Source organism: Drosophila yakuba, chromosome 3L (assembly GCF_016746365.2).
Source record: "Drosophila yakuba strain Tai18E2 chromosome 3L, Prin_Dyak_Tai18E2_2.1, whole genome shotgun sequence".
Lineage (NCBI taxonomy): Eukaryota > Metazoa > Arthropoda > Insecta > Diptera > Drosophilidae > Drosophila > Drosophila yakuba.
Genome location: NC_052529.2, coordinates 11194741 through 11217163, shown reverse-complemented (window position 1 = coordinate 11217163; position 22423 = coordinate 11194741). Strand labels below are relative to the sequence as shown.

Below are 22423 nucleotides of genomic sequence, written 5' to 3'. Positions count from 1 at the left end.
TGGGCAGTGCGAAAGAAAGGTGCGTGTCGTAACTTAGCAGGTACAGCAACCAAAGTGCTTCCACTTCGGGGTGGAGGTAATGCGTTTCGGGCAAACACTGCTCTGGTCACACTGCGACAGCCGTGACAAACAAAATAGAAAAACAAAAGGAAAAATTATAGCCTCCTTCCCCGGAAAATAAAGGGGAATTTGAGGCAGTGCAACTCGAGCTACATCCATTGGGACAGGGCCACACATAGAATGTTCCACTTCAGCGGCTTCAACATGATGTTCCCGGAGGGGCGCAATTTCCATGCCACCTACAAGTGCTTCTCCGTATCCATGTTGCCAGGAAACGAGCGATCTGACGTGGAAAAGGGCGGAAAAAGTGAGTTACGAGTGTAAAACGGCCAGAAATCATGTGAACCTCTCCATCCCATTCGCAGTTATCATGCCGCCCTCGGCGCTGGACACGCTTACCCGCTTGAATGTCGAGTATCCGATGCTGTTCAAGCTCACCAACGGCAAGAAATCGCGATCCTCACACGCCGGCGTACTGGAGTTTGTGGCCGACGAGGGCAAATGCTATCTGCCCTACTGGATGATGGACAACCTGCTGTTGGTGGAGGGCGACATACTCAACATCGAGAGTGTCTCGCTGCCAGTGGCAACCTTCTCAAAATTTCAACCGCACAGCACCGACTTTCTGGACATTACCAATCCCAAGGCGGTGCTGGAGAACGCCCTGCGCAACTTTGCCTGCCTCACGAAGGGCGATGTCATCGCCATTAAGTACAACAAGAAGGTCTACGAACTGTGTGTGCTCGAGACAAAGCCAGGCAATGCAGTAAGCATCATTGAGTGCGACATGAATGTGGAGTTTGAGGCCCCAGTCGGCTACAAGGATCACTCCGAAACGCAGGCCTCGGGCTCGGGACAGCAGGGTGCTGCAGGAGCTGCAGGCGGCGAAGTGGCCGGCGCCACCAACGCCATACTCGAAGAGGTCGTAGAGACTTTCAAGGGTTCCGGCGTACGTCTGGATGGCAAGAAGAAGAAGGAAAGCCAGTTGGAAACGCCGGTCGTGAAGAAGGTGCTAGCACGCGGTGTACCGGACTATGATTTCCAGTTTGGACTCATCCGTTTCGATCGCAACATTCGGCCCATTAGCGATAGGGGCAAAGAGGATGGTGCTGCAGCTGGCAATGCGGACGGTTCCGATCCGGAGAGCTTCCATGGCACTGGATTCTCCATGAAGAAAACGCGCAAATAGCTCTAGCTGTAGTTCTAGTACTAGTTATATAATGTGTGACACATAGAAATTAAAGGAAGATCCTCACAGGGGCAGCGTCAACTTAATAGCCTCCTCCTTGGGCGGAGCCGGGGGCGATATTGTGGTCATGGGCGGCAGTCGGCGTATCTTGCGTCCGTGTTTGCCTTCCTTGCGCTTCCACAGACCGGAACGGGGTCGATTGCCCATCTCCCGCATCCGCTGGGCGCTGCCCACGTGCTCCTTGTTGTGTTCCGGGTTGGACAGGCGACCCACCGTCGCCATGCAGGTGCGCTGGAAGGCGAACTCCCGCTTCGAGGGCAGCTGCACCACCACCTTGTCATCGAACTTGCGCAGAATGGTGCCGAAGGTGCCGGCGGCATGAATCAGGTGGCACATCTGCCCGGGGTTCTTCTCCAGGCAGTGGATGCGGGTGCCCACGGGCAGGGCGCCCAATGGATAGGCATCGCCTTCGTTGGGTCGCACTTTGGGAATACACAAAATAATGAATTATATGTTTAATATTTTAGTACCCAGCTTCTGTGATCAGTTTAGGACTGTAAAACACTTCTCAAAGGATTACTTAGAACGCGTCTTAGTACTCCCGATAAATTTCAGTATGTATATTTACCTGGAATCCTAGGAATAAAGCGCGAGGTCTTGAGGATATCGCCAACCTTCATGTTCTCGGTGGCCAGGATGTACTTCAGCTCATCGCCGACGGCCACCAGGGCCACTTTGGCGGTGCGACAGCCATCGCGAAGCACCTCGAGCACCAGTTCCTCCTGGGCACCCTCCGTGGGACCATCCCGCACCCATTTAACCCAGCGATACTGCTGCTTGATGCCACCGCCAATGCCCTTGGCCACCAACCGACCGGAGACCGGATCACGACCAGCCAAATGGGTGATCTTCAGCGGCTCGACGGTATACTCTTCCGGAAAGTGCACGGTTCGTCGGAATTGCTGGCCGGCACCTGGTTTTGGTTTCTCCACCACTTTGGTTTTGCTGCGCCACTGCTGCAGAGCCATGACCGGCGCCGTGCGAAGCGGCGCTTGCAGGGTCAGCGTTGTGCTCAGCAAACGCGTAAGACTTTGCATTTCGATAGATTTATTTCAAAAAAATTAAATAGAAAAAAAATATGCAAACTGTTACAAAATCGAAATGCGGCTGAAAACAGCTGATGCGCGGCGTTGCCACACGACGAACTGGCCATGCCCGATTTCGGTCGCCGGCGTTGCCAGCGCTTCGCTCGAACTGATCTCTTCTTCTTCTCCTTCACCGCGCTGAAGCAATAAGAATCGGGAAAACCGCATTAAAATCGCTGAAAAAAGTGCACAAATCGGCTTTAAATTATTGCCCAATTACTAGTGTTACGTTTATATCGAGAGATTTTATAAATTGCAACAGCCAACGGTTTTTTCCATCAAGGTACGCAAAATAATAAAAATAAACAAGGCGAACAGAAAAATAATATACACACACAAACACGCAGCGAAAAACGTGTTGTGTGCAAAAAAAGACTAAAAAAAAAACAACAAAAACAGTTCGAGTTTGATAACCAACGGCGAAAATATAAACAGCGAAAGAGAGAGCGAGAATTAGTAGTAATAAAAATCAATAGCAGTGTGAGCGGAAAATCAGCTTAACCAGCTAAATGGCATATAAATAAATATTAGGTTTTTATTTTGGAACACGCTCATGCAACACACGTACACACTCGCATACACACACTTACACACGGAGGGGTAAAGGTATGGGTGGCCTCAAGTGTGTGTACATATTTTGATGTTAGGTGGGAAAAAAGCGGGCGGCAAGTTTACGCAATCGCCGAGCGAAAAGCAAAGAGCAGCAGCTATACGTTGTGAAAAGTGTGCTTTTTGTGTGTTTACAAAGAGACAAACAAGACATCCGTCGTTTGTATGTACGTGCCTTTGTATGTATGCGCAGGTGGAGTCGGTTGCTAGCTGAAAAATCAACGAGCGGCATTTTTTACGCATTTCCAATACGCCATATACATATATACGTGCGTCGTTTGCGTGTGTGTGTGTCTGTGTGTATTTTGGTGTTTTTATTTATTTATTGTGCTTCTCTTTCGTCGTTTGCCGTTACGAGTGACCCAGCACACAGGCATACGCATACACGTATGTATGTACTCGCCAAAACTATATGTAGCTGTGTGTGTGCGTGTGTTTACTTATATGACCGTATGTATGGGCGTTTGTTTGCCTTTTGTTGTTCTCGTTAATTTTATTTTGGTTTCGTTTTGCATGTTTATGCATGCAAGCTCGATCGATTGATGGGGAGCCATGTGGGGCCTGCCAGTGCGAGAGTTCTCAATCCGTTCATGTATGTGTGTTGTGAGTTCCAGTGTGTGTGCGTGTGTTGGTGCCAAGTGGAGCCAAACAAGTCGGAGAGTGGAACAGTGTTGCCAACGTTCGTTAACAACCGCATTAAAAAGAAGTCGCCTTTTTTGCCCCCTCCGCCCCTTCACCATAGAAAACTCAAGATACAGATCGTTCTGCAAAAAGTTTTGGTTGCCATGGAAGTTCACGTCCCCCTGTGTGCCCTTATTTTCTCCTAAAACCCTTAAAGTATGATGCATTTGCGGCGAATTCCATAGCTTGCCATTTGTTGCACAGGTGCAGAAAGTGTTTCGGAAGTTTAATAGTAGTGGTTGGCAATCGGCCTGTTGTTTACATTCCATCGAAATGTCTTCTTTAAAATCAATAAATACGAAATCATTTGGTCAATAGATCATAGTTGCTTTTTAATTGTTTTATAAATTAAAATTAACCCGGTAAATGTGATTTAAAGTTAAAGGATTGACAACGGTGCGAAATAAAGGTAACCAAAGATAGCACTAGTAAAAAAAAATATAAATATATTAAATGGTATTATAAATATAATACCATTATAGAAACATTTGTGTTAGAAAACTGCTCAGTAAGTTATATGCAATGTTTGTTTTGGAGCGCTTTTCCTTTGAGTGTCACATGGCCACAGCTTTTTAATGCAGCTCTTTTCCGCTTTGAATGATTTATCCGCTATTTGTGGTATGTAATCGCCTGTTGGCAACACTGGCCGCAAGCTCAGTTTGGTTGTGGAGAGAGGAGTTACCGATATGAGTGCGGAGTTGGAGAGCGGAGATTTTCCATTCCCGGGAAAGCGAAAAGAGCGCAAGCGCGAGCCCGCTATTTATCAGTAAATAGTGTGTGTATGTGTGTTTACTCACGTAGTTTCCGCGGCGAGTAGTAGTAGTTGTGTTATTATTATTATTATTTTTGTTGTTGCTTCAATCGGCGCTTGTTTTTGTTGCCGACCGAGGTATGTACACATACATATACGTATATACAGCGGTGTGAAGGTGTGATTGTGTATGTGCGGCTGCGGTAGCAAAACAGAGTAAAGCAAAAACCGAAACAGCAACGGTGTGACTGTGTGTGCGTGTGTATATTTGGAAAATAATTTGTGGCTGACGAAAAGAAGAAACCTTGGGGCCAAAACGAAAAGAGAGCGAAAAGCGCGTGAAAAGCTATGAAAAAACGAGGAAAAAATTAATGCACAATCAGTGTGGGAATAAAACAAATCAGTTCTCAATGTGCAAAGTCGATTGGGAAAAATCTTAAACTGCAAAAACATGCAAACGCTTGCACTAAAAGAAAACAAATGTATGTATGTATGTTATAGATACCCAAACAATTAAGGTGTTAATATCAGGTTGTACAAAGAAAAAGAGTGGGTCATTTCAAAAATTAATATAATAAATAAATTATTTCTTAATTATTTTTATAAACTACATTTCATTCACACTGTGAGTTCAGTTCGCATGAACTATTATACCCGGTCGCATTTGAATCACATTTTTAAGTAATTTATGTAATGCCGATATCAACGTGAAAAAGCGTGAAAAAACGACATGATACCAATTCATTAAATTTTATTATTAACCATTTAGTACTCAGCAATTTTGCACGATGTAAACCATTTATCGTTTAACGACGATTTTCGGAACAAACGTATTAACGACCATACATTTCGATCAATTTGCAGGCCAACAACAACACTAAGCGAGCATAGGACACGTTAGGGATTTACCTTTCAATGGCCGCCACTACCACAACAACAACCACAACACTAGCAACAACCACCGGCAATAGCAGCAGCACAAACAACAACAGCAGCAGCAACAACAACAACAACAACAGCATCGCCAGCAGCAACAACAACAACATTGTTACCGTACACGCCGTACTGAACAACCCACCCACCAATACTGCAGGCGGTGGTGTAGCCGACGCCGCCACCGTTGCCATTGCCAAGGACATGTTGCAGCTGCATCATGGCGCAGCAGCAGCAGCAACAGCGGCGCTGAACAACAACAATAATAGCAGCAGCAACAACAACAACAGCAGCGCCGATCAGCTGACCAGCAACAATTCAGCAAACCACCTACCTGCCACCAGTAGCACCAACAACTCCTCCTCCAACTCCTCCGCCAACACCACCACCCCCTCCGGCAATGCCGCATCGACATTAACATCATCTGCCCCGCCATATGGAGAGTTACGCTTTAACCAGGAGGTACTGCCCATTACGGACGCCGTGACAGTGATCGGACGCAACTCCTCCACGTCGCTGGTTCACTTCAACGTGGCCGAGAACAATCTTGTGTCGCGCAAACACTTTCAGGTGCTCTACGATGTGGAGCTGCGAGCCTTCTTTGTCCAGTGCCTCAGCAAGAATGGCATCTTTGTGGACGATTTCCTGCAGCGGCGCAACGTGGATCCGCTTCGTCTGCCGCAGCGGTAGGTATACATATGAATCGCGGATATGACCACGATAACATTCTTGAAATAACACATTTGATATCGAGAAAGAAATTGCATTTAACCAATTGTTATGACTAAAGAAAACAACAGAATTTTGTAAACTTTGTTTTCTTTTTCTGTGGGAAATCATTCTTCCCAGACATAATATCACTTTATGCACATTTATCTCTAATGCCATTTCCCCCATTCTTTTGCAGCTGCTACTTCCGCTTCCCGAGCACGGAGATTCGCATCGAGTTTGAGAGTTATGTGCCCGCCACTTCATCGGATGCAATTGCCGGTCATTCGCCATCGCTGGTCGTGGGTGGTGGTGGAGGTGGAGTAGCTGGTGGTGGAGCACACGTTATTATTACACCGCCACCGAGGGACGAACTTCACCAGCAGCAATTGCATCACCACCAGCAACAGCAGCAGCAGCAGCTGCAACAGCATCCGCACCACCCGCCAGCGCACCACCTACCGCTGCAGCAGCAGCAACCGGCGCACCACCAGCTCCCGCACACACCACACCACCCGCTCCACCACACAGCCCTGCACCAGCAGCAACAGCGTAGTGGCAGCATCGTTGTGGCGCCTCCAGCTGGAGCAGCTGCCCACCTAATCGCCGGCGATGGTCCCGGCATATATTCACCGCTCAAGATATCCATACCCAAGAAGGAGCAGAAGAGCCCCTACCTGTCACCAACTGGCAAGTGGAATTTCATCCTATATATATACCATTGGAACACTTAGGGCGCACTATATTCAGCCGTTTTATTACCCTTTTTTAATGTTATAAAATTAGACATTTGAAATTAATTACGTAGACAATCCAATAATGTCATAATCCTGAATTTCTAATTCTAATTGTAAATGGTTTAATTGTCATCGCAGGTACAATAAGCGCTGCCAACAGTTGTCCGGCTAGTCCACGTCAGGGTTTCATTCAGAATCAGCCCAATAATTACAACAACTACGGCAACAACAATACAGTAAGTGTAAAACTTTAGAAGTCGTTATGGAGCAGACATACTAATGAACAATAAACATTTGCAGCAGGATCTGTTCCAGACTCCCTCCACAGCCAGCTACAATCACAACGAGAAGCCGCCGTATAGCTATGCCCAGCTGATCGTTCAGGCCATATCTGCCGCTCCGGACAAGCAGCTAACGCTCTCGGGCATTTATTCGTTTATAGTCAAGCACTACCCCTACTATCGCAAGGAGACGAACAAGGGCTGGCAGAATTCCATACGTCATAATCTCAGTTTGAATAGGTAATGATGACTGATAGCCGAAATCGTTATACAATCAAATTAAACATTCCGCCCATCCGTGCAGGTATTTCATCAAGGTGGCCCGCTCTCAGGACGAGCCCGGAAAGGGTTCCTTCTGGCGCATTGATCCGGACAGCGGTGCCAAGCTGATCGACCATAGCTACAAGAAGCGTCGCCAGCGAAGCAGCCAGGGCTTCCGCCCTCCATACGGAATGCCCCGCTCGGCGCCCGTCTCGCCCAGTCACATGGGTAAGTGACAATCGTCCATCAGTAGGATTGTACTATACATGAACTTCGTTTTCTTTCCTTGCAGATAATTCGCGCGAGAGCTCACCGCTCCAAGATATTGTGCTGCAATCAGCACCTGGATCACCGGGAATGTCGCTGGAACAGCGCGCTGCTGATGCCGGTTTGTTTTGCTTAATTTTATTCTGTTTAAGTCAATTCCAAACTCGAGTTATTAAAGTATTGCTTGCCATTAACTCGTTTTAGCAATTGAACTTTGCAAATGTCTTCGGACTCAATCAGATTGTAATAAGTGTAATTATCTTGCAGAAATTATCTACAACTCTCAAAATGCACACCAGCAACAGCAGCACCAACAGCAACAACAGCAGCAGACACTGTCAAACAATTCCAATCAGTACAGGTAAGCACAACATGAAACTTGTTTATTCAATGCATTTGTTAACCATTTATTCGGATTCTTAGTAGTGGCAGTCCGTACTACGTAACTAATCAAAGCTCTGGAGTGTCCGCACAACAGTCGCATGCCGAGGGAAACGCAGCGAGCGGAGGCGGCGGGGTTGGAGCTTTGATTGCGCTAAAGAGGAACCATGTGATGGGCGGCGGGGCATCGCATACGCTGCATCAGCAGCAGGCCGTGGCACAGCAGCAGCATTCAGAGATTATCTACGAGGAGTTGCCGACCGACTACAGTGGTCACATTGAGGCCAGCGAGGAGGAGTGCGTTACCACTGCCACCGATGCCACCGTGGCCAAGCGACCCAAGTATGTGTCCGAAGTGCTCTGATGCGTGCGGATCCAGAAGCACCGGCAGAACAAGGGCAAATAGTGAGCCCCATGGGTGGAAACGATTAGAAAGCAAAACAAAAAGTATCTCCATCTTGTATATTGAATTTGCCAATCCAAAACCTACCTATTACCCAAGAAACAAATCAAATTAAATAGCGATCCCCCCAAAAACACAACACACAACTTAAGAAACATGAACGCGTGCACGCAAAGCAAAGCAACACGAAAGCAAATTGTATAAATTTTACAAATAGCAACTGTGAGATTGTGTTTGAAATGTTGGCCAAGCAACCGTTCAACGGCGGCGACTGCAAGCACACTTTTTGAAATTCGAAACCCGATTCGAAGTTACGACTTAATCCCTTAGATCTGACGAATTCAATATGCTCGATGACGCTACTCTCTAAGTAATATAATAAAATTTAAGTTTAAAGCGAGGTAAAGCAGCAAACAAAGCAAAATTATCTAGATATATGCGATTGATTATTGTAATGATTGATGATTATGATGTTTAAGATGTTATAGCTATGTGACCGAATTGTGCGAGAAGCGTGAAAAAAATTTGGGAAAATCAAGTAACAAGCAACCAACCACACAAGTAACAAACAAACAAACAAACAGGCGAATGAATAATATTACCTATCTACATACCTTTACCTATATCGATTTAAATATAATATATATATATATGTGTATATATATATGTATATCTATATTAATATATATACAAATTATTAAAATACAAACAAAAACAAAAATGATGAAAATAAATAAGTAATATCTACAAATTTACGGATACAATAACAATATATAAAGATTGAAATGATAGCACATTATTTCTTATTAATGAAGAAAATCCCATTTAAGTGTTTGGACAAATTGTGTATTAAAAAAAAAACAAAAATCAAATGTACACTTTCTTGTTTCAATTCGTTAACGAACGCTGTGATTTATTTATGCAACAAAAAAGATCAACATGAAGGCATTTCTGGCGACTTAATGTGTTTTTAGACTAGATAAGGTGGATCAAACGTGATCAAGCCCCAAAACTGCTGCATATTATTAACCAAATCAAAAAGTAGACTATCCGTCACGTAGCGCCGTTTAACCTTTAAAAGCTCCCTAAATGAACATATTAAAGCGCAGTTCATAGGCTTAATCCGGAATGGGGTACTTCCCGGTACCAATTTGGTTCAAATGTTTGTGTTGTTTTTATTTACAAACGAAGCAAATTGAATAGTTCCCGCCGCTGTCATTGAAATAAATGGAAAGCTTCCAAATGAACCAGTGGTTCATTGAACAGCTCAAAAAATTGAACCGCGCTTGGGCTATAACCACAGTGGTTCTGTTACACAATTTTATAATTATAGTTTTAGGAAGCACTAGGGAAGCTTATTTTTTGGAGTTGTTGTAAAGTAAGAAAACAAATGTCCCAGTACCGCATGTGCTTAAAATATTCTTAACATTAAAATATTTCTAAATATAATCTTTCCCAGTGTGAACGGAGCTTTTGCATACCCTGAATAGTAAAAGTTCCGCTCGATTTTTCGAGCTACTCTGCGACGGTCACACCGTAAAAGATACCTGGAAAGTTCTCAAGTTTTTCGTTTTGATAAATAATCTACTTGAATAATTCCTTCGAAATGGTGGTTAAAGCTGTCTGCGTAATTAATGGCGATGCCAAGGGCACGGTTTTCTTCGAACAGGAGGTGAGCATCCTAGATAATTTGCAGTTCTTCTCGGCAAAAATATACGAAAAACAGAAGTTCTAAAGGTCAAATTGCCGGCTGCACCCGCGGAACCCTCTTCCACTTCAAAATGCTGCTCTAAATTCAGTATGTCGAGCATTTCAATTAAGTCCGATTTGAGTTTATGCCTAGTCACCCAGCAAGTGCACATTTATATTTATATAAGCCCCAGAAAAATGCGCATATGTGTGCGCTCAAGAACCTACAGCAAAGGTCACGAAAATAGTACTCGGCATATATGTACATATGTATAGCGGTTAAAACTTAAAAGTCTTTCATTATTTGTTCGTAAAGTTTCGTAAAATAACTGCAAATGTTGTTATTGAAAGATCCATTAGATTTGTTAGTATCATTAGAATAATAATCTTCATATTAAAATTATACATCAAAGTAGAGGCAGCCATGTCAAGTGTCAAGGAAACGATTATAAACTTGATTACAGGTTATGTTTTAGTGGCGAGGAACATTTACATATATGTTTGTGTTTAACTTTTACCTATTAACAAATGTAATTTTTAAAGAAATGGCTATTTCTATAACACACTATCTTATAAAGTTGGGAACCATAATCAGTGCTTCTGTTCTGACCACTTCTGCTTTATCAGTATTCCAGCATTATCTTCAGCGTTTATCTAATTGTAACCCAATTCCTTTATCCCGCCCGCAGAGCAGCGAGACGCCCGTGAAGGTCTCTGGTGAGGTGTGCGGCCTGGCCAAGGGTCTGCACGGATTCCACGTGCACGAGTTCGGCGACAACACCAACGGCTGCATGTCGTCCGGACCGCACTTCAATCCCTATGGCAAGGAGCACGGCGCTCCCGTCGATGACAACCGCCACTTGGGGGATTTGGGCAACATTGAGGCCACCGGCGACTGCCCCACCAAGGTCAGCATCACCGACTCCAAGATCACGCTCTTCGGCGCCGACAGCATCATTGGACGCACCGTTGTCGTGCACGCCGATGCCGATGATCTCGGCAAGGGTGGCCACGAGCTGAGCAAGTCAACGGGCAACGCTGGTGCCCGCATTGGCTGCGGCGTTATTGGCATTGCCAAGGTCTAAGCGTTAATCTATTCCGAAGTCGGCCACTGTGCTGATCTACTCTATTTAGCACTACCTGCTGGAGATATGCAAACGATATACTTCTACATATAAATACATAACCTGTGGTCTGTTAGTTGATACGCAACCTTGCAACCTTTAAGGTTCAATAAATTGGTGTTTTGAAATTGCCCCATAACCAAAAAGCCAAGTGTTTGCCTTACACAGTTTTGCTGTCCTAGTGTTTCGGAATATTTGGTGGCTGTATAAGAATGAGTATAGTATAATTTGTTGCTCAACGAAAACAAAAAATCACGATGAGACAATCATTCGTTAAAGATTTGATAACATATCTCTGTTTTAGATTATTTATTTAGTTTTGTAATTACTTTGGTTACTCTCAGGGCAGCCCGGTTAAAAGTCTTAATAACACACTTTATAAACAATGAGTAAGGTAGTATTATTTACAAAACATATTGTAAATCAAGATACTCGCTACATTAATATTCATTTCGTGTGCGGTAGAAATTCACTACAAAAGAACAGAGTCACACTACTACGGGGATTTCAGGTGTATAATTAAATGGTCTAGGTCTTGTTGAAATATGATTGGTAGACAATGCCCAGCGAGGAAGTGGCGAACAGGGTGAAGTAGCTCCACCAGGTGGCAAAGCCCAGGAAACCCTTGTACACCTCCGTGGAGAAAACCTGAAAGCATCTATTATTAAAACTGGTCTTGTTGTGCAAAGCGGAGGGTCTTACATTTTTGAGGCTGCTAAATGAAGCCTGCAGCGATTGCGCCGACTCAAGAATATTAAAGTCACCATCTTCTTGGGAAACGACACCAGCTCCATCCGCTTCGCTAGCCGCACACTCGTGCTGCAGAACAACGCTCTCCCGGAAAATACCAGCCCAGCTAAAGCCGCCCAGACTTTTGTACATTAGTGTGAGATAAAGGCAAAGGATCAGTGGGGCAGCAAATTGCAGGGTCACAACACATAGATAGTAGAAAATAGACGAGATCTGTAAAAGGGAAAATTCGTTTAGGTTACTCCGTGAAAGATTGTATACAAGATGGCTGACCCACCTTCTGCTTGAACTCTACGTTGGTGATCCGACCGGCCTCCTTGCGCAGATCCATGATCTTGTCGTGGGCCAGATTCAGGTACGATTGCAGATATATGGGCATCAAGGCGAAGCGGACGACCACCACAAAGATGACTAGCAGCAGGCGAAGTGTCTCAAAAACGTGTGGCTTCAGTCTGCAGATATATTCGCGATTACGTTTAGTTAAAACTTATGTAGCTTCACTACTCACAGTGGCTGTTGCATTCCCTGGAAGACGCGCACCGTCAGGTAATCACGGCTAATGGGCCGAATCCACAGGATGACCAGAATAAAGGGCAGCACGAAGCTGAGATTAAGGAGCACTTGCAGCAACCGGTTGCCGCGACAGTACTTCAGTGAGTCCCAGTGCATCTTAGCCATCCGCAAGCCGGGGAAGGTGAACAGTGAGCCGAGCAGGCCGCAACCCAGGGCCAAAAAGAACTTGACCACGATCTTGGAGGCGGGACCACTGAAACAATAAAAGAAAACACTGTTAATAAATTGTAATACTCGGAGTTGAGCTCGAACTAACGATGATGGCAGGCCCTGCTCGGTGAGGAACTTGGAAGCGCTGGCATTGAAGCTCGAATAGGCATCCTCCAGACCCGTCTCCAGAATGCGCTCGTCAACGATCAGCACGACCATGGCCACCAGCAGGTAAACCAAACAGGCAACAATCACCATCGACCTCTCTCCGATGGACTCCTCGCTCTGGAAGTAGAGCACCGTGAGCGAGGACAGCAGCTTCAGGGCAAAGAAGATGACCAGCAGGCACCACACCATGCTCAGGTTAATCTCATGACGCAGCGGGTAGTAGAAGTGGAACAGCTGTGGACGAGAAACCAAAGTTAGAAAGGAGCCAAATCTAACCACTGTAGTAAAGAAGTTACCCACCTCGGAGACCACGTAGACGATCCCCGTGTAGACGCTAAAGTCCAGCAGCCACTGGTATTCGGTAAAGTACCGCAGGTGGACCACATCCCGCTCCAACACCGGTGACGTTAGGAGTTCCACCTCAATGCTGCGAGGTATGTGGAACTGTGCAGCCGCTCCTGAACCATTTGCCTGCTTATTTCGACCGCCTTTTGGCGGCTTCTCCTTGGGCACTCCGCCACGGGATCGCAGCTCATCGTCCGTGGGATGCAGGTATCGAAAGAGACCGGTGCGGCACAGGATCCACTTGGCAAAGGAGTAGTGTGGACTCAACTTCTGGATAACGCTGACCATCACCAAGGTGATGACCAATTGGGCGCCCAGCACAGCCTGCAATGAGTTGGGGAGACAGGCCATTAGGAGACCATTGGGAGCACATGTCGTGGCTATTTTTGGGTCACTGCGCTCCGGTCTATTTTTGGTCCATTATTACGGCGGACTTTTCATTTTTCCGGGCAAGCCGGTTGGCCAGTTCTACCCAATTAAAAGTCCACTTGGCAGTCATGTCCACTCCACTTACCATCGCTTTCTATTGCCCTGGACCCGAGAAAATGTCTAAAGTTACAGCTTGTGCTAATTCCAGCGTTAATTAATTCATCATTGTTAATTAGAAACGGAAATCTCGAACAGTTTTCGTCAAAAATTTTCTTTTGTGCGGTCAGTGTGACCGTTTGTTGATATCTGAAAAACGAATAAATATAATATGGCACTTAAAAGATTGGCGGTTTTTTTAAATTTTGAATCTTTCAATTCACTTACTTCTTTTAATAGACTTGTTTGTTTTATCTTGAAATTGTATGCATTGTTTTGGAGGCTGTGTACCTTAACAACATTCCTTTGATTTTAGTTTCTACAATAAAATTATTCAGTTACTTCTAAATTCCTGTACAGCATTACCATCAAAAAACTGAAAAATGTCGAATGGGAATAAGCAAAATTTCACCAAGATCTGGGATCTTGGAAAGTGGGATTCGCGAGACATAAAGCACTACTGCTCTATATCGCGAATCCAAAAGCAACTACGTCTCGGAAACTGGGAGTATCTCTGTCAGCATCCAGAGGTAATTACATTCGATTCATATCATTCAAACCTAGTGATTCATTTAATTCTTTCCTTTCAGATACGAGCCATAATTCGTGTTATCCTCCACCAGGCACTCAATGCAAAACCGAAGCCGGAAAATCTCCGAAAATTTGTGGCTGAGTTGTTTAACTGCGGACAGAACCCATTGCTAGTGCCTATGGTAAAAATATCTAACTAACGAAAATATTTTTGAATATACCCTAGGATTTTAAATTAATTGAATATTTAATTGTTAACCTAACTAAATTCGCGTAGATCAACACCCAGCTGAAGTACGTTAATGATCAATTGAAACGGGGCCGCTGGAGTAAGTTCGACGCTGAGATGCTCTTCATGGAGAGTCCTTCGACGCACTCGCTCCTCTCGACAGCGTCCGAGGAGAGCAATGTCCATCCGGTCCTCACATATGCGCTGGTCTTCAAGAAGCCCGATGAGTGTGGCATCGACAAGCCGCCGTTCTAGAACCCAAACTTAATGTATTTAATAAAATTGAAGCCCCTATATAATAATATACTTATTTCTTATAATAATATACGACATGATTTTGATTTATATATGCACATATTTATTTACTATTCCTGTTATTTATTTGTTATTCAGTAATGTATCACCAGAAGCGGTCGAAACGACGACCGGCGCGTCGCTCGCGCACACGGAAGCGCCTCCCGGAACGGCCACGATCTTCATCGCCACCTTCATTACCCTCACGGAATCTGCGACGCCTGCCTCCACCTTCACCTCGTCGGATGATGATGATCCTCCTGCGGCGGTGCCTCCGACGGTGCTTGCGGCGATGCTTCTCCGTGGTCGCCTCGGTGGTTGTGGTGGTGGTGGCGTCAGTTGTGGTCGTGGTGGTGGTAGTGGTGGTGGTAGTAGTGGTAGTGGTTGCTGTGTCGGTTGCCTGCGATGACAGGGCGACCAGCGTGGCCAGGACGACCAGGGCTAGCAAAAAAATTGGACGCATGGTGACTCCTTCTCTGCACTGGGCGTTGAATTCTGGTTCTATCACTCACTCGAGCGACTTATTTATAGTTGGTTCATCTGGAGTATCTGGAGTGCGGACAGATGTAAAGAGCTCAGGGTTTTTCCACTTCTGGGTAGTTTCGTGGTTAAAGATCATGTTATTGTTATAACACAAAGACAAAAATACATCGTAACAAAAGTTTGGAATATAGAGATGTTTGTAGTATGATAAAAACGTATTCCCCCTGATTATAACCTTTTTAGCCTATTTAATTGTATTTCTATAGTATATAATTACGCGTGTCTCTTACTCTCTTTCTTAATATGAACCTTTTATATGAACATTTTCTAATTATAGCTCTTTTCAAGTATTGAAAGTTAGCGTAACGCAAAGACTAAGTAAACAAATATGTGAATATTTGCCTAACTGGGTGCCAAGCCAACATACTGTCTACTGGAGTTCTCGCTTGACAATAAAATTCAAGTCAATATGTGAATAGAAAACAAAACATTTCTAATTAAACAGGCCCAAGAATTAATACAATAAAAGCTGCCTGTTATTATACAGGTGCATTTCAAAACCAATTTAAAATCTGAAAAGTTTCCATTCACTTGACGTAAAACGCTAACGCGAAACAGAGCTATAAATGCGGGCTAACAGATCCCGTCTCCGCACAGTTCCTCAAAATCTCCCAGCGAACCACGTTCAAGATGAAGCTCCTCGCACTTACATTGGTCGTCATCGTGGCCACTTGCCTGTACTCCGTTGATGGCGCCACTTCCGGTTCAGGATCAGGATCAGCTGCTTCTAGTGGATCTGGTTCCAGTGCAAGTGGATCCGGATCGGGATCGGGATCAGGAACAGGAACAGGAACTGGAACGACTACAACCACCACGACTACGTTGGCTCCCACGACCACCACTACCACAACCGATGCTCCAGCGACCCACAAGAGAGTCCATCGCAGAAGGCGCCGCATCATCCGGAGAATCATTCACAGACGCGCAGCCGAGAGGAGGCGTGGCTAGAAAATCCCTGCAGAATCGCTTTGTTTAATAATTCTAAGGACACCAGTGGGACTCGAACACGGTCCTTTGTTAACACCCGACAAATTTCAAGATAATAAAAAATATATGCCTTGTTTTATGTGCTCCCTTAACTATCTCTGTTTTTTATCTATGATAAACACTTTATTTTTCTATCCGGAATACAATCAGGAATACAAAGCAAAAGCAAAAATACAATACAATAAAAACACGTTTACTATTTGAGTGAGCTGTTTATGATAATTTACATATATTAGTTATATAGTCAGATCGATTTGTTTTGTATGTCTGTTATTATAGTATTGTATTTCAGTAAGACTTTTTGGTGGTTAAAACCATATAAATGGTGTACTTATGTTTAGTATCCTACTAATCAATTTTTGTAAACATTTTTAATGAATACTAATCGTACGTTCTTACAAATAATTATTCAAATCTTAATAAAACCAACGAAAATTGGAGCAACATGTACTTAAACAAATGTTTAATATTGTTTTGTAAACTTAAATAGTTACACTGTTAATATACCTATTTCGAGTAAGTATTTGGTTTATAGTTCAAAATAAATAAATTGACAGCAAGTCTTTTCTGTAGCAGTATTGGTACTAGTTGGGAAAATAATATACAAATAACACGCAGTTTTAAACTTAAAAATGTAAAGCATACTTCTTCCATTATAACAAAGCTTAAACTAGTAACACTAATCAAATTGTCACGTAAAAAAAAGCGTAAAAATAAGTAAAATGTAAAACAAGCTTTGTAAAAATACTGACAAGATCGGAAAACCTCAGTTAAGTATGAAAAAACACTGTTAAATTTGGAAAACTTTTGAAAAATAATTCTTAAGTTGATTGGTTCATTCATAAATGCTGCACATGTTACTTTCAAAGCTATTATATAACTATGATCTCATTCTGTGAATTTCTCTTGTGCAAAAACAATGATAACCACATCTGGTAAATTCAGAGAAGGTAACATATTTCGTATGCAAGCACCAGGAGAAATGGCAGACACTTATGATGGACGAGTCATAAAAATGTCCGTATAGTGATCGATGGTATCCAGAATCCGTACAGAAGTCAACATGCGACCTACTCTTGCATTATCCCTGGTGGTCCTGGTCACTCTGGTTGTGCTGTCCCCGCAGGCAATCTCAAGCTCAACCTCGTTCCCGAGTAGCTCCAGGAACATTTTTCTGATAAACAATAGACTTGACTTGGCTGCGTGCTCTAGGATGCGGGCTCTGGGATGCAAGCTTCGGTCTCCGGGCTTTAGGGCTGCGAACGAGAAAATTTCTTAGCTGCTTATGCACGTGTATCGGTTTTATTGTTTCGTAAATGGAGCTTACAACTGACCCAACTGACCCAAGTTAATGCTCTAACTCAATTTTGTAGAAAAAAAAATCATTAGAGATTAGGTATAAAGGCGCAAATCCGTAGTCCACATGGGTTAGTCTGATCCGATAGCTCTCGGAGCACATATTCGATGGCATCCATTGGCAACGACTCCGCAGCTGGCATCTACTTTCATCCGTTTCCGGATCAGCCGGATGAACGGACGCGCAACTGGCCACTGGTGGATTCACTGTGGAATGTGCCCGTCCTGCTGACCCTTTATTTACTTATGGTGCGCTATGCGCCCAAGTGGACAACCAGGTGAGATCGAGATAGTCGCTTCGCCCATGGAATAATTACACATATGCACTGGCTATCCGGGATCTCAGTTACAAGCCGCTGCAGCTGCGAGTGCCATTGTTCTGCCACAGCTTGGCCATGGTATTCCTGAATGGATACATCTGTTTGGAACTCTATACGGCAACCAGGGATCTTGGCTACAACTTCGGATGTCAGCCATGCCGGGTTAGCTTTAACCCACTCGAAATGCGGGTAAGTTGGTGCTCAAATAGATGGAGATATGCTCAGGAATACTAAACTTATGGTTCATGTTTTAAGTGGATCAGTTTAAATGTTCAATGCCATTAACCTTTGCATTAACCTGCCTTAAAGGTGTTAATAGTTATCGATCGATGTGTATAGTTATCGATCGATGTCTGTCCTTACCGATCGATGTTGATCCTTATCGATCGGTGTTGATCGATTTACAAAACGGAAGTCGAAAGTAATATAATGTTGTGACTTCATCCTCCTGTTTTAGATTGTGACTGCATTTTGGTGGTTCTACATTTCAAAAATATTGGAATTCGCCGATACGGCTTTCTTTATCCTGCGCCAAAAGTGGTCCCAGCTAAGCTTCCTTCATGTCTATCACCATAGCACCATGTTTATCTTTTGCTGGATCTTGGTCAAGTGGATGCCAACGGGCGCAAGTGAGTTCCTTGGAGGTCTCTTAAATGATACCTTAAATCATATCCGTTTATTTCCATGTAGCCTATGTGCCGGCCATGATAAACTCCTTCGTGCACATCGTCATGTACACATATTATGCATTGAGTGTACTAGGTCCTCGAGTCCAGAAGTTCCTCTGGTGGAAGCGCTACCTCACTGGGCTGCAGCTGGTCCAGTTTACCATTATCTTCTTTTGGGCTTCGCAGATGCTAATCCGGGGATGCGAGTACGGCACCTGGATAACCTTGTCAATGGCGCTCTACTCCCTGCCTTTCCTTTTTATGTTCGGCAAATTCTATATGCAAAAGTACACGGTATCAGCAGTCGCCAAGAAAGCTGTGTAAAACAATTAACATTTTTAAAAACAAATCAAGCTATTGTCCATTTTAGTAGCGCAACTTAGCACACATTTGTACTAAATTCTTACCAAATTGACACAGAAAATAAAAGCTCGACCTTGGATATCAATTAATACAGTCATAAAATGCTAAGTGGAAATGTAATAGGTGAGACCTAGACCTTACTCAAAGTTTATGCTCCAGCGACATCCAATTAAATTTGGGGGAAAAATATCAACGCATCAACGGAGCGATCGTGGCCAAAATGCGTATATAAGATTCGAGTTTTGGAAGACCAGCTTACTCAGTCGGATTTGATAATTCTTGGAGCACATACCTATGTACATCTGCCATGGCGTCTGTGGGCAATGATACGAAAACTGAGAGCTATTCGTACCCATTCGCAGACTTGGCGGATAAGCGGACGCAGGATTGGCTACTAGTTAAGTCGCCCTGGAATACTATCGCCCTGCTGGCCCTCTATTTGCTAATGGTGCGCTACGGGCCCAAGTGGGCAACCAGGTGAGATCGAGTGCATCCATCTCAACAGCCATTACAAGCAACCACTGGCCACTCGGAATCTCAGGTACAAGTCGCTGCAGTTGAGAGTGCCCTTGTTTTGCCACAGCTTGGCAATGATATTCCTTAATGGTCATATTTGCCTGGAACTCTTGACGGCTTCACTTAGTCTTGGTTACAACTTAGGATGTCAGCCGTGCCGGGTGAGCTATAACCCAGATGAAATGCGGGTAAGTTGGCGCTGAGGCACAGCAAATACGAATCGAGAAGTTATGAGCTCAAATTGTATTGCAGATAGCCGCAGCTTTTTGGTGGTTTTACATCTCAAAGATACTGGAGTTCGCAGACACGGCTTTCTTCATCTTGCGCCACAAATGGAACCAGCTGAGTTTTCTCCATGTTTATCACCATAGCACCATGTTTTTGTTTTGCTGGATTTTTGTCAAATGGCTGCCCACGGGTTCCGGTAAGTAACCTAAACCTAACCTAAGTTCACATAATTAAAAAGGTTGTTTTCCTAAGAGTAATAACCCATTTTCAATGCAGTCTTTTTCCCAACCATGATAAACTCCTTCGTGCACGTCATTATGTACACCTATTATGCATTAAGTGTACTGGGTCCTCGAGTCCGGAAGTTCCTATGGTGGAAACGCTACTTAACTGGCCTCCAGCTGGTCCAGTTTATCATCGTCTTCGTTTGGGCATCCCAATCAATTTTCCTGGGCTGTGATTATGGAAAATGGTTAACCCCAATCGGAGCTGCCTATATGGTGCCATTTCTCGTTATGTTTGGAAAGTTCTATGTCCAAAAATACAGTGTTTCAACAGGGATCGAGAAAGTCAAGTAAATATAACAATCGAATTTAGCAGTACCAGAAGGGGTATTCAGTTTTTTGACTAATTTAATTAGTTATTAAGGGGCACAGAGACTTGTAGCGTGTTTAAATAAAAAGAACATACAGATTCTATAAAAATTCGATTTGTTTATAGCTTCAATGTGACACTTTCTGTGGTTATAGCATTGTAAATAAAAGTATTATCGATGGGCTTGTATTGTTTGGTAATGATCTTAATCACCTCCTGGGCAGCGCAGCCACCTGAAACGAATTAGCAAAATATGGTATCGCCTAACTCATAAATCACAGAAACTATTTACCAATAAAAGCTGACACTGCGTGCAGCTCGGCTCCGCCGTATCGACAAATTTCATGCAGAACATCATCGCTGATCGTGGCGTGCATGCCCAAATCGCTTAGCATCTTGGCGGCAATGCTCTTCAGTCGTCCAATGTCCTGCTCCACAATGCACTCGCCGGGAATGTTGCCACACTCGCTAAGGAAGCGCTCGTAGGCTCGTAGCGCAAAGTTGTATGCCGTGAGGTTGCCTTGCAGCTCGTTGTCCTCAACTAAAAGGCAGAGTAGGATAGACATAGTTTTACAACACAAATAGATCGATAGATCTTTACCTAGCGTGAGCAGGCGACTGCTCTTCTCGTACTCATCTGCAATGCGTGTGCCCCTAATGACCGCCAATTCGGCTGCCTCTCGGCAAATGAGACGCACACTTCTTTCATCAATGCTGTCGGCAGGCAAAGCCAACTGTTTAAGGTACTCCTGGCATTTGTGATACACTTGGTCGGCGTCTTGCAACGCCTGTTGGCGGTAGATGTGCTGCAGAGCGATGTAAGAGTCCGTATTGGCCGTCATGTCCGGTAGAACGCCGGGCAGAGGAAGATGGCCCTCATTCTCGTGTATCACGAAGTGCTTTAGGGCCTTGGCCATGATCCAAAAGACGTTGCTCTGTGAAAAGGATTCAAATGAAATTACCGTATAGGTACAAGTTGACAATATGTTATACCTTCTTGTTTAGCTGTTCGCAGGCATCATCTTCGAATATGGCTTTAAGGCTTTTGGGAACCTGTCCCGCTCCAAATGCTGTATTCACCGCCTTGATGGCCTCCTCGTAGTTTTCCTCGTCCGCCGTCATCTCTTTTCTAATGGTCTCCCTCAACTGGTTCTTCTCTTTGTAATTTCGGGGCGTTTGAGCCCCATCCTCCCGTTGTCTTTGCCATACATTAAGGTATTTGTGGAGCACCAGTAGCCAGGGCACCTTGTTGGTCACCTCTGTGCCGTCGAGATGCTCCCGTAAAGCATCAAATGGATGCTCCAGGCGCAGATCGAACTGACGGTTATCCGGATGCGCCTCCACGATGCAGTGTTCCCGTATCTGCAAGCGTATTGTGCCCAGCATGCCCAGCGATCGGCAGTATATTAATGGCACGTTAACCTCCCATAACCGTTCGGCCAATAGGAGCAAAGTCTGCTCATTGAGATTGGAGGCAATCACCAAATCGAAGCTGTCGAAGAAGTTTGGCCTGTTGGCTAATATAAAGTCAGCACTCTCCTCGACATAATCGCCATTCACATCGGGATTGAGCTCCTGGAGAAGTTGCATGCAGGCTAATGCTTTGGATTTGCCCAGATAGCTGGAATCTAGGAAGAAACTACGGAAGAAGTGACTTTATAATGGTGGTCAGGGAATTTGCGGTAGTCTACCGACTTGTTGCCCAGGTCCTCCTCCTTGACAGTGCTGCCATCGGCCACAGTGAAACCTCCGATACCGGGCAGGACCAATCCCTTGGCAGTTTCACAGCCCACGGCCGTAACATTCACCAAACAAACTGTGGCCGTCTCCAAAAGCGTCTGTCCATGTTCTCCCCACAGCCTAAATAGGTGTTATCAGTGTTATGCATCTTTATTTGCCAGATATACGCTCCTACCTGATTTGTCTGTCGTATTTCTTGCTTTTATCCGAAAGCTCTGGCGATTTGGGGGCTGGCGAGGACATTTCACTAGATTTTCGTGCAAAAATAAGCCGGTTGCAAATTGTACAGTATTGTAAAGCGCTGACAGCCGAGACTTGTGACAA

The 22423-nt window shown here is 44.4% G+C and overlaps 11 protein-coding genes across 12 annotated transcripts; 7 read left to right on the top strand and 4 right to left on the bottom strand.

Annotated features, from left to right (window-relative positions):
• Positions 1–94: 94 nt before the first annotated feature.
• Positions 95–1330, top strand: LOC6533672 (ubiquitin fusion degradation protein 1 homolog). The gene is made up of 2 exons (XM_002094342.3): positions 95–367; positions 426–1330. Exons 1-2 carry the CDS (start codon positions 241–243, stop codon positions 1247–1249), a joined length of 951 nt encoding a protein of 316 aa, XP_002094378.1. The 5' UTR covers positions 95–240; the 3' UTR covers positions 1250–1330.
• LOC6533671 (39S ribosomal protein L2, mitochondrial) lies at positions 1257–2445 on the bottom strand. The gene is made up of 2 exons (XM_002094341.3): positions 1878–2445; positions 1257–1731 (listed from the first exon to the last, which is right to left on the bottom strand). Exons 1-2 carry the CDS (start codon positions 2344–2346, stop codon positions 1313–1315), a joined length of 888 nt encoding a protein of 295 aa, XP_002094377.1. The 5' UTR covers positions 2347–2445; the 3' UTR covers positions 1257–1312.
• Positions 2446–2513: 68 nt separating this feature from the next.
• On the top strand, positions 2514–9197 carry LOC6533670 (fork head transcription factor 1). Of its 2 annotated transcripts, none has more exons than XM_002094340.4 (9): positions 2514–2677; positions 5300–6054; positions 6276–6766; positions 6952–7049; positions 7114–7334; positions 7399–7583; positions 7648–7743; positions 7890–7983; positions 8046–9197. In XM_002094340.4, the coding sequence occupies exons 2-9, from the start codon at positions 5351–5353 to the stop codon at positions 8365–8367; spliced, it is 2211 nt and encodes a 736-aa protein (XP_002094376.3). In that variant the 5' UTR covers positions 2514–2677; positions 5300–5350; the 3' UTR covers positions 8368–9197. The 2 variants fall into 2 exon arrangements, with proteins under 2 accessions (XP_002094376.3, XP_039229967.1); XM_039374033.2 differs by lacking the exon at positions 2514–2677 and adding an exon at positions 4759–4917.
• Positions 9198–9920: 723 nt separating this feature from the next.
• LOC6533669 (superoxide dismutase [Cu-Zn]) lies at positions 9921–11365 on the top strand. The gene is made up of 2 exons (XM_002094339.3): positions 9921–10078; positions 10785–11365. Exons 1-2 carry the CDS (start codon positions 10013–10015, stop codon positions 11178–11180), a joined length of 462 nt encoding a protein of 153 aa, XP_002094375.1. The 5' UTR covers positions 9921–10012; the 3' UTR covers positions 11181–11365.
• A 134-nt stretch (positions 11366–11499) lies between these two features.
• LOC6533668 (transmembrane protein 161B) lies at positions 11500–13876 on the bottom strand. Its single transcript, XM_002094338.4, has 7 exons — positions 13720–13876; positions 13161–13529; positions 12799–13094; positions 12478–12735; positions 12247–12421; positions 11922–12182; positions 11500–11867 (listed from the first exon to the last, which is right to left on the bottom strand). The coding sequence occupies exons 1-7, from the start codon at positions 13720–13722 to the stop codon at positions 11748–11750; spliced, it is 1482 nt and encodes a 493-aa protein (XP_002094374.1). The 5' UTR covers positions 13723–13876; the 3' UTR covers positions 11500–11747.
• Positions 13877–14023: 147 nt separating this feature from the next.
• LOC6533667 lies at positions 14024–14789 on the top strand. Its single transcript, XM_002094337.4, has 3 exons — positions 14024–14260; positions 14321–14443; positions 14539–14789. The coding sequence occupies exons 1-3, from the start codon at positions 14114–14116 to the stop codon at positions 14743–14745; spliced, it is 477 nt and encodes a 158-aa protein (XP_002094373.1). The 5' UTR covers positions 14024–14113; the 3' UTR covers positions 14746–14789.
• Positions 14790–14825: 36 nt separating this feature from the next.
• Positions 14826–15435, bottom strand: LOC120321430 (protein new-glue 2-like). The gene is made up of 2 exons (XM_039373833.1): positions 15426–15435; positions 14826–15291 (listed from the first exon to the last, which is right to left on the bottom strand). Exons 1-2 carry the CDS (start codon positions 15433–15435, stop codon positions 14891–14893), a joined length of 411 nt encoding a protein of 136 aa, XP_039229767.1. The 3' UTR covers positions 14826–14890.
• Positions 15436–15907: 472 nt separating this feature from the next.
• On the top strand, positions 15908–16406 carry LOC6533665 (GPI-anchored hemophore cfmA). Its single transcript, XM_002094335.3, has one exon. The coding sequence runs from the start codon at positions 15958–15960 to the stop codon at positions 16273–16275; it is 318 nt and encodes a 105-aa protein (XP_002094371.1). The 5' UTR covers positions 15908–15957; the 3' UTR covers positions 16276–16406.
• A 1335-nt stretch (positions 16407–17741) lies between these two features.
• Positions 17742–19110, top strand: LOC6533663 (elongation of very long chain fatty acids protein 4). The gene is made up of 4 exons (XM_002094333.3): positions 17742–17948; positions 18017–18179; positions 18448–18619; positions 18681–19110. Exons 1-4 carry the CDS (start codon positions 17779–17781, stop codon positions 18980–18982), a joined length of 807 nt encoding a protein of 268 aa, XP_002094369.1. The 5' UTR covers positions 17742–17778; the 3' UTR covers positions 18983–19110.
• Positions 19111–19196: 86 nt separating this feature from the next.
• On the top strand, positions 19197–20593 carry LOC6533662 (elongation of very long chain fatty acids protein 4). Its single transcript, XM_002094332.3, has 4 exons — positions 19197–19498; positions 19563–19725; positions 19790–19961; positions 20042–20593. Exons 1-4 carry the CDS (start codon positions 19329–19331, stop codon positions 20341–20343), a joined length of 807 nt encoding a protein of 268 aa, XP_002094368.1. The 5' UTR covers positions 19197–19328; the 3' UTR covers positions 20344–20593.
• On the bottom strand, positions 20459–22410 carry LOC6533661 (nedd8-activating enzyme E1 regulatory subunit). The gene is made up of 6 exons (XM_002094331.3): positions 22275–22410; positions 22055–22219; positions 21353–21998; positions 20961–21294; positions 20652–20900; positions 20459–20592 (listed from the first exon to the last, which is right to left on the bottom strand). The coding sequence occupies exons 1-6, from the start codon at positions 22340–22342 to the stop codon at positions 20480–20482; spliced, it is 1575 nt and encodes a 524-aa protein (XP_002094367.1). The 5' UTR covers positions 22343–22410; the 3' UTR covers positions 20459–20479.
• Between the last annotated feature and the right edge of the window lie 13 nt (positions 22411–22423).

Excerpts from the sequence above, each read along its gene's own strand:
- LOC6533665 (XM_002094335.3), top strand. The coding sequence starts at position 15,958 with ATGAAGCTCCTCGCACTTACATTGGTCGTCATCGTGGCCACTTGCCTG.
- LOC6533668 (XM_002094338.4), bottom strand. Across the intron at positions 13,095-13,160 it reads TCGTCTACGTGGTCTCCGAG|CTGTTCCACTTCTACTACCC; the intron begins GTGGGTAACTTC and ends TCTCGTCCACAG. Across the intron at positions 12,422-12,477 it reads CAGGGAATGCAACAGCCACT|ACTGAAGCCACACGTTTTTG; the intron begins GTGAGTAGTGAA and ends ATATATCTGCAG.
- LOC6533663 (XM_002094333.3), top strand. The coding sequence starts at position 17,779 with ATGGCATCCATTGGCAACGACTCCGCAGCTGGCATCTACTTTCATCCG. Across the intron at positions 17,949-18,016 it reads GCGCCCAAGTGGACAACCAG|TTACAAGCCGCTGCAGCTGC; the intron begins GTGAGATCGAGA and ends CCGGGATCTCAG. Across the intron at positions 18,620-18,680 it reads GTGGATGCCAACGGGCGCAA|CCTATGTGCCGGCCATGATA; the intron begins GTGAGTTCCTTG and ends ATTTCCATGTAG.
- LOC6533662 (XM_002094332.3), top strand. The coding sequence starts at position 19,329 with ATGGCGTCTGTGGGCAATGATACGAAAACTGAGAGCTATTCGTACCCA. Across the intron at positions 19,499-19,562 it reads GGGCCCAAGTGGGCAACCAG|GTACAAGTCGCTGCAGTTGA; the intron begins GTGAGATCGAGT and ends TCGGAATCTCAG. Across the intron at positions 19,962-20,041 it reads ATGGCTGCCCACGGGTTCCG|TCTTTTTCCCAACCATGATA; the intron begins GTAAGTAACCTA and ends TTTTCAATGCAG.
- LOC6533671 (XM_002094341.3), bottom strand. The coding sequence starts at position 2,346 with ATGCAAAGTCTTACGCGTTTGCTGAGCACAACGCTGACCCTGCAAGCG. Across the intron at positions 1,732-1,877 it reads CTTTATTCCTAGGATTCCAG|TGCGACCCAACGAAGGCGAT; the intron begins GTAAATATACAT and ends GTATTCCCAAAG.
- LOC6533669 (XM_002094339.3), top strand. The coding sequence starts at position 10,013 with ATGGTGGTTAAAGCTGTCTGCGTAATTAATGGCGATGCCAAGGGCACG. Across the intron at positions 10,079-10,784 it reads CGGTTTTCTTCGAACAGGAG|AGCAGCGAGACGCCCGTGAA; the intron begins GTGAGCATCCTA and ends TCCCGCCCGCAG.
- LOC6533670 (XM_002094340.4), top strand. The coding sequence starts at position 5,351 with ATGGCCGCCACTACCACAACAACAACCACAACACTAGCAACAACCACC. Across the intron at positions 6,055-6,275 it reads CCGCTTCGTCTGCCGCAGCG|CTGCTACTTCCGCTTCCCGA; the intron begins GTAGGTATACAT and ends ATTCTTTTGCAG. Across the intron at positions 7,984-8,045 it reads AACAATTCCAATCAGTACAG|TAGTGGCAGTCCGTACTACG; the intron begins GTAAGCACAACA and ends TCGGATTCTTAG.
- LOC6533661 (XM_002094331.3), bottom strand. The coding sequence starts at position 22,342 with ATGTCCTCGCCAGCCCCCAAATCGCCAGAGCTTTCGGATAAAAGCAAG. Across the intron at positions 22,220-22,274 it reads AAATACGACAGACAAATCAG|GCTGTGGGGAGAACATGGAC; the intron begins GTAGGAGCGTAT and ends ACACCTATTTAG. Across the intron at positions 20,901-20,960 it reads CAGTCGCCTGCTCACGCTAG|TTGAGGACAACGAGCTGCAA; the intron begins GTAAAGATCTAT and ends TCTGCCTTTTAG.
- LOC6533672 (XM_002094342.3), top strand. The coding sequence starts at position 241 with ATGTTCCACTTCAGCGGCTTCAACATGATGTTCCCGGAGGGGCGCAAT. Across the intron at positions 368-425 it reads CGTGGAAAAGGGCGGAAAAA|TTATCATGCCGCCCTCGGCG; the intron begins GTGAGTTACGAG and ends TCCCATTCGCAG.
- LOC6533667 (XM_002094337.4), top strand. The coding sequence starts at position 14,114 with ATGTCGAATGGGAATAAGCAAAATTTCACCAAGATCTGGGATCTTGGA. Across the intron at positions 14,261-14,320 it reads ATCTCTGTCAGCATCCAGAG|ATACGAGCCATAATTCGTGT; the intron begins GTAATTACATTC and ends CTTTCCTTTCAG. Across the intron at positions 14,444-14,538 it reads ACCCATTGCTAGTGCCTATG|ATCAACACCCAGCTGAAGTA; the intron begins GTAAAAATATCT and ends AAATTCGCGTAG.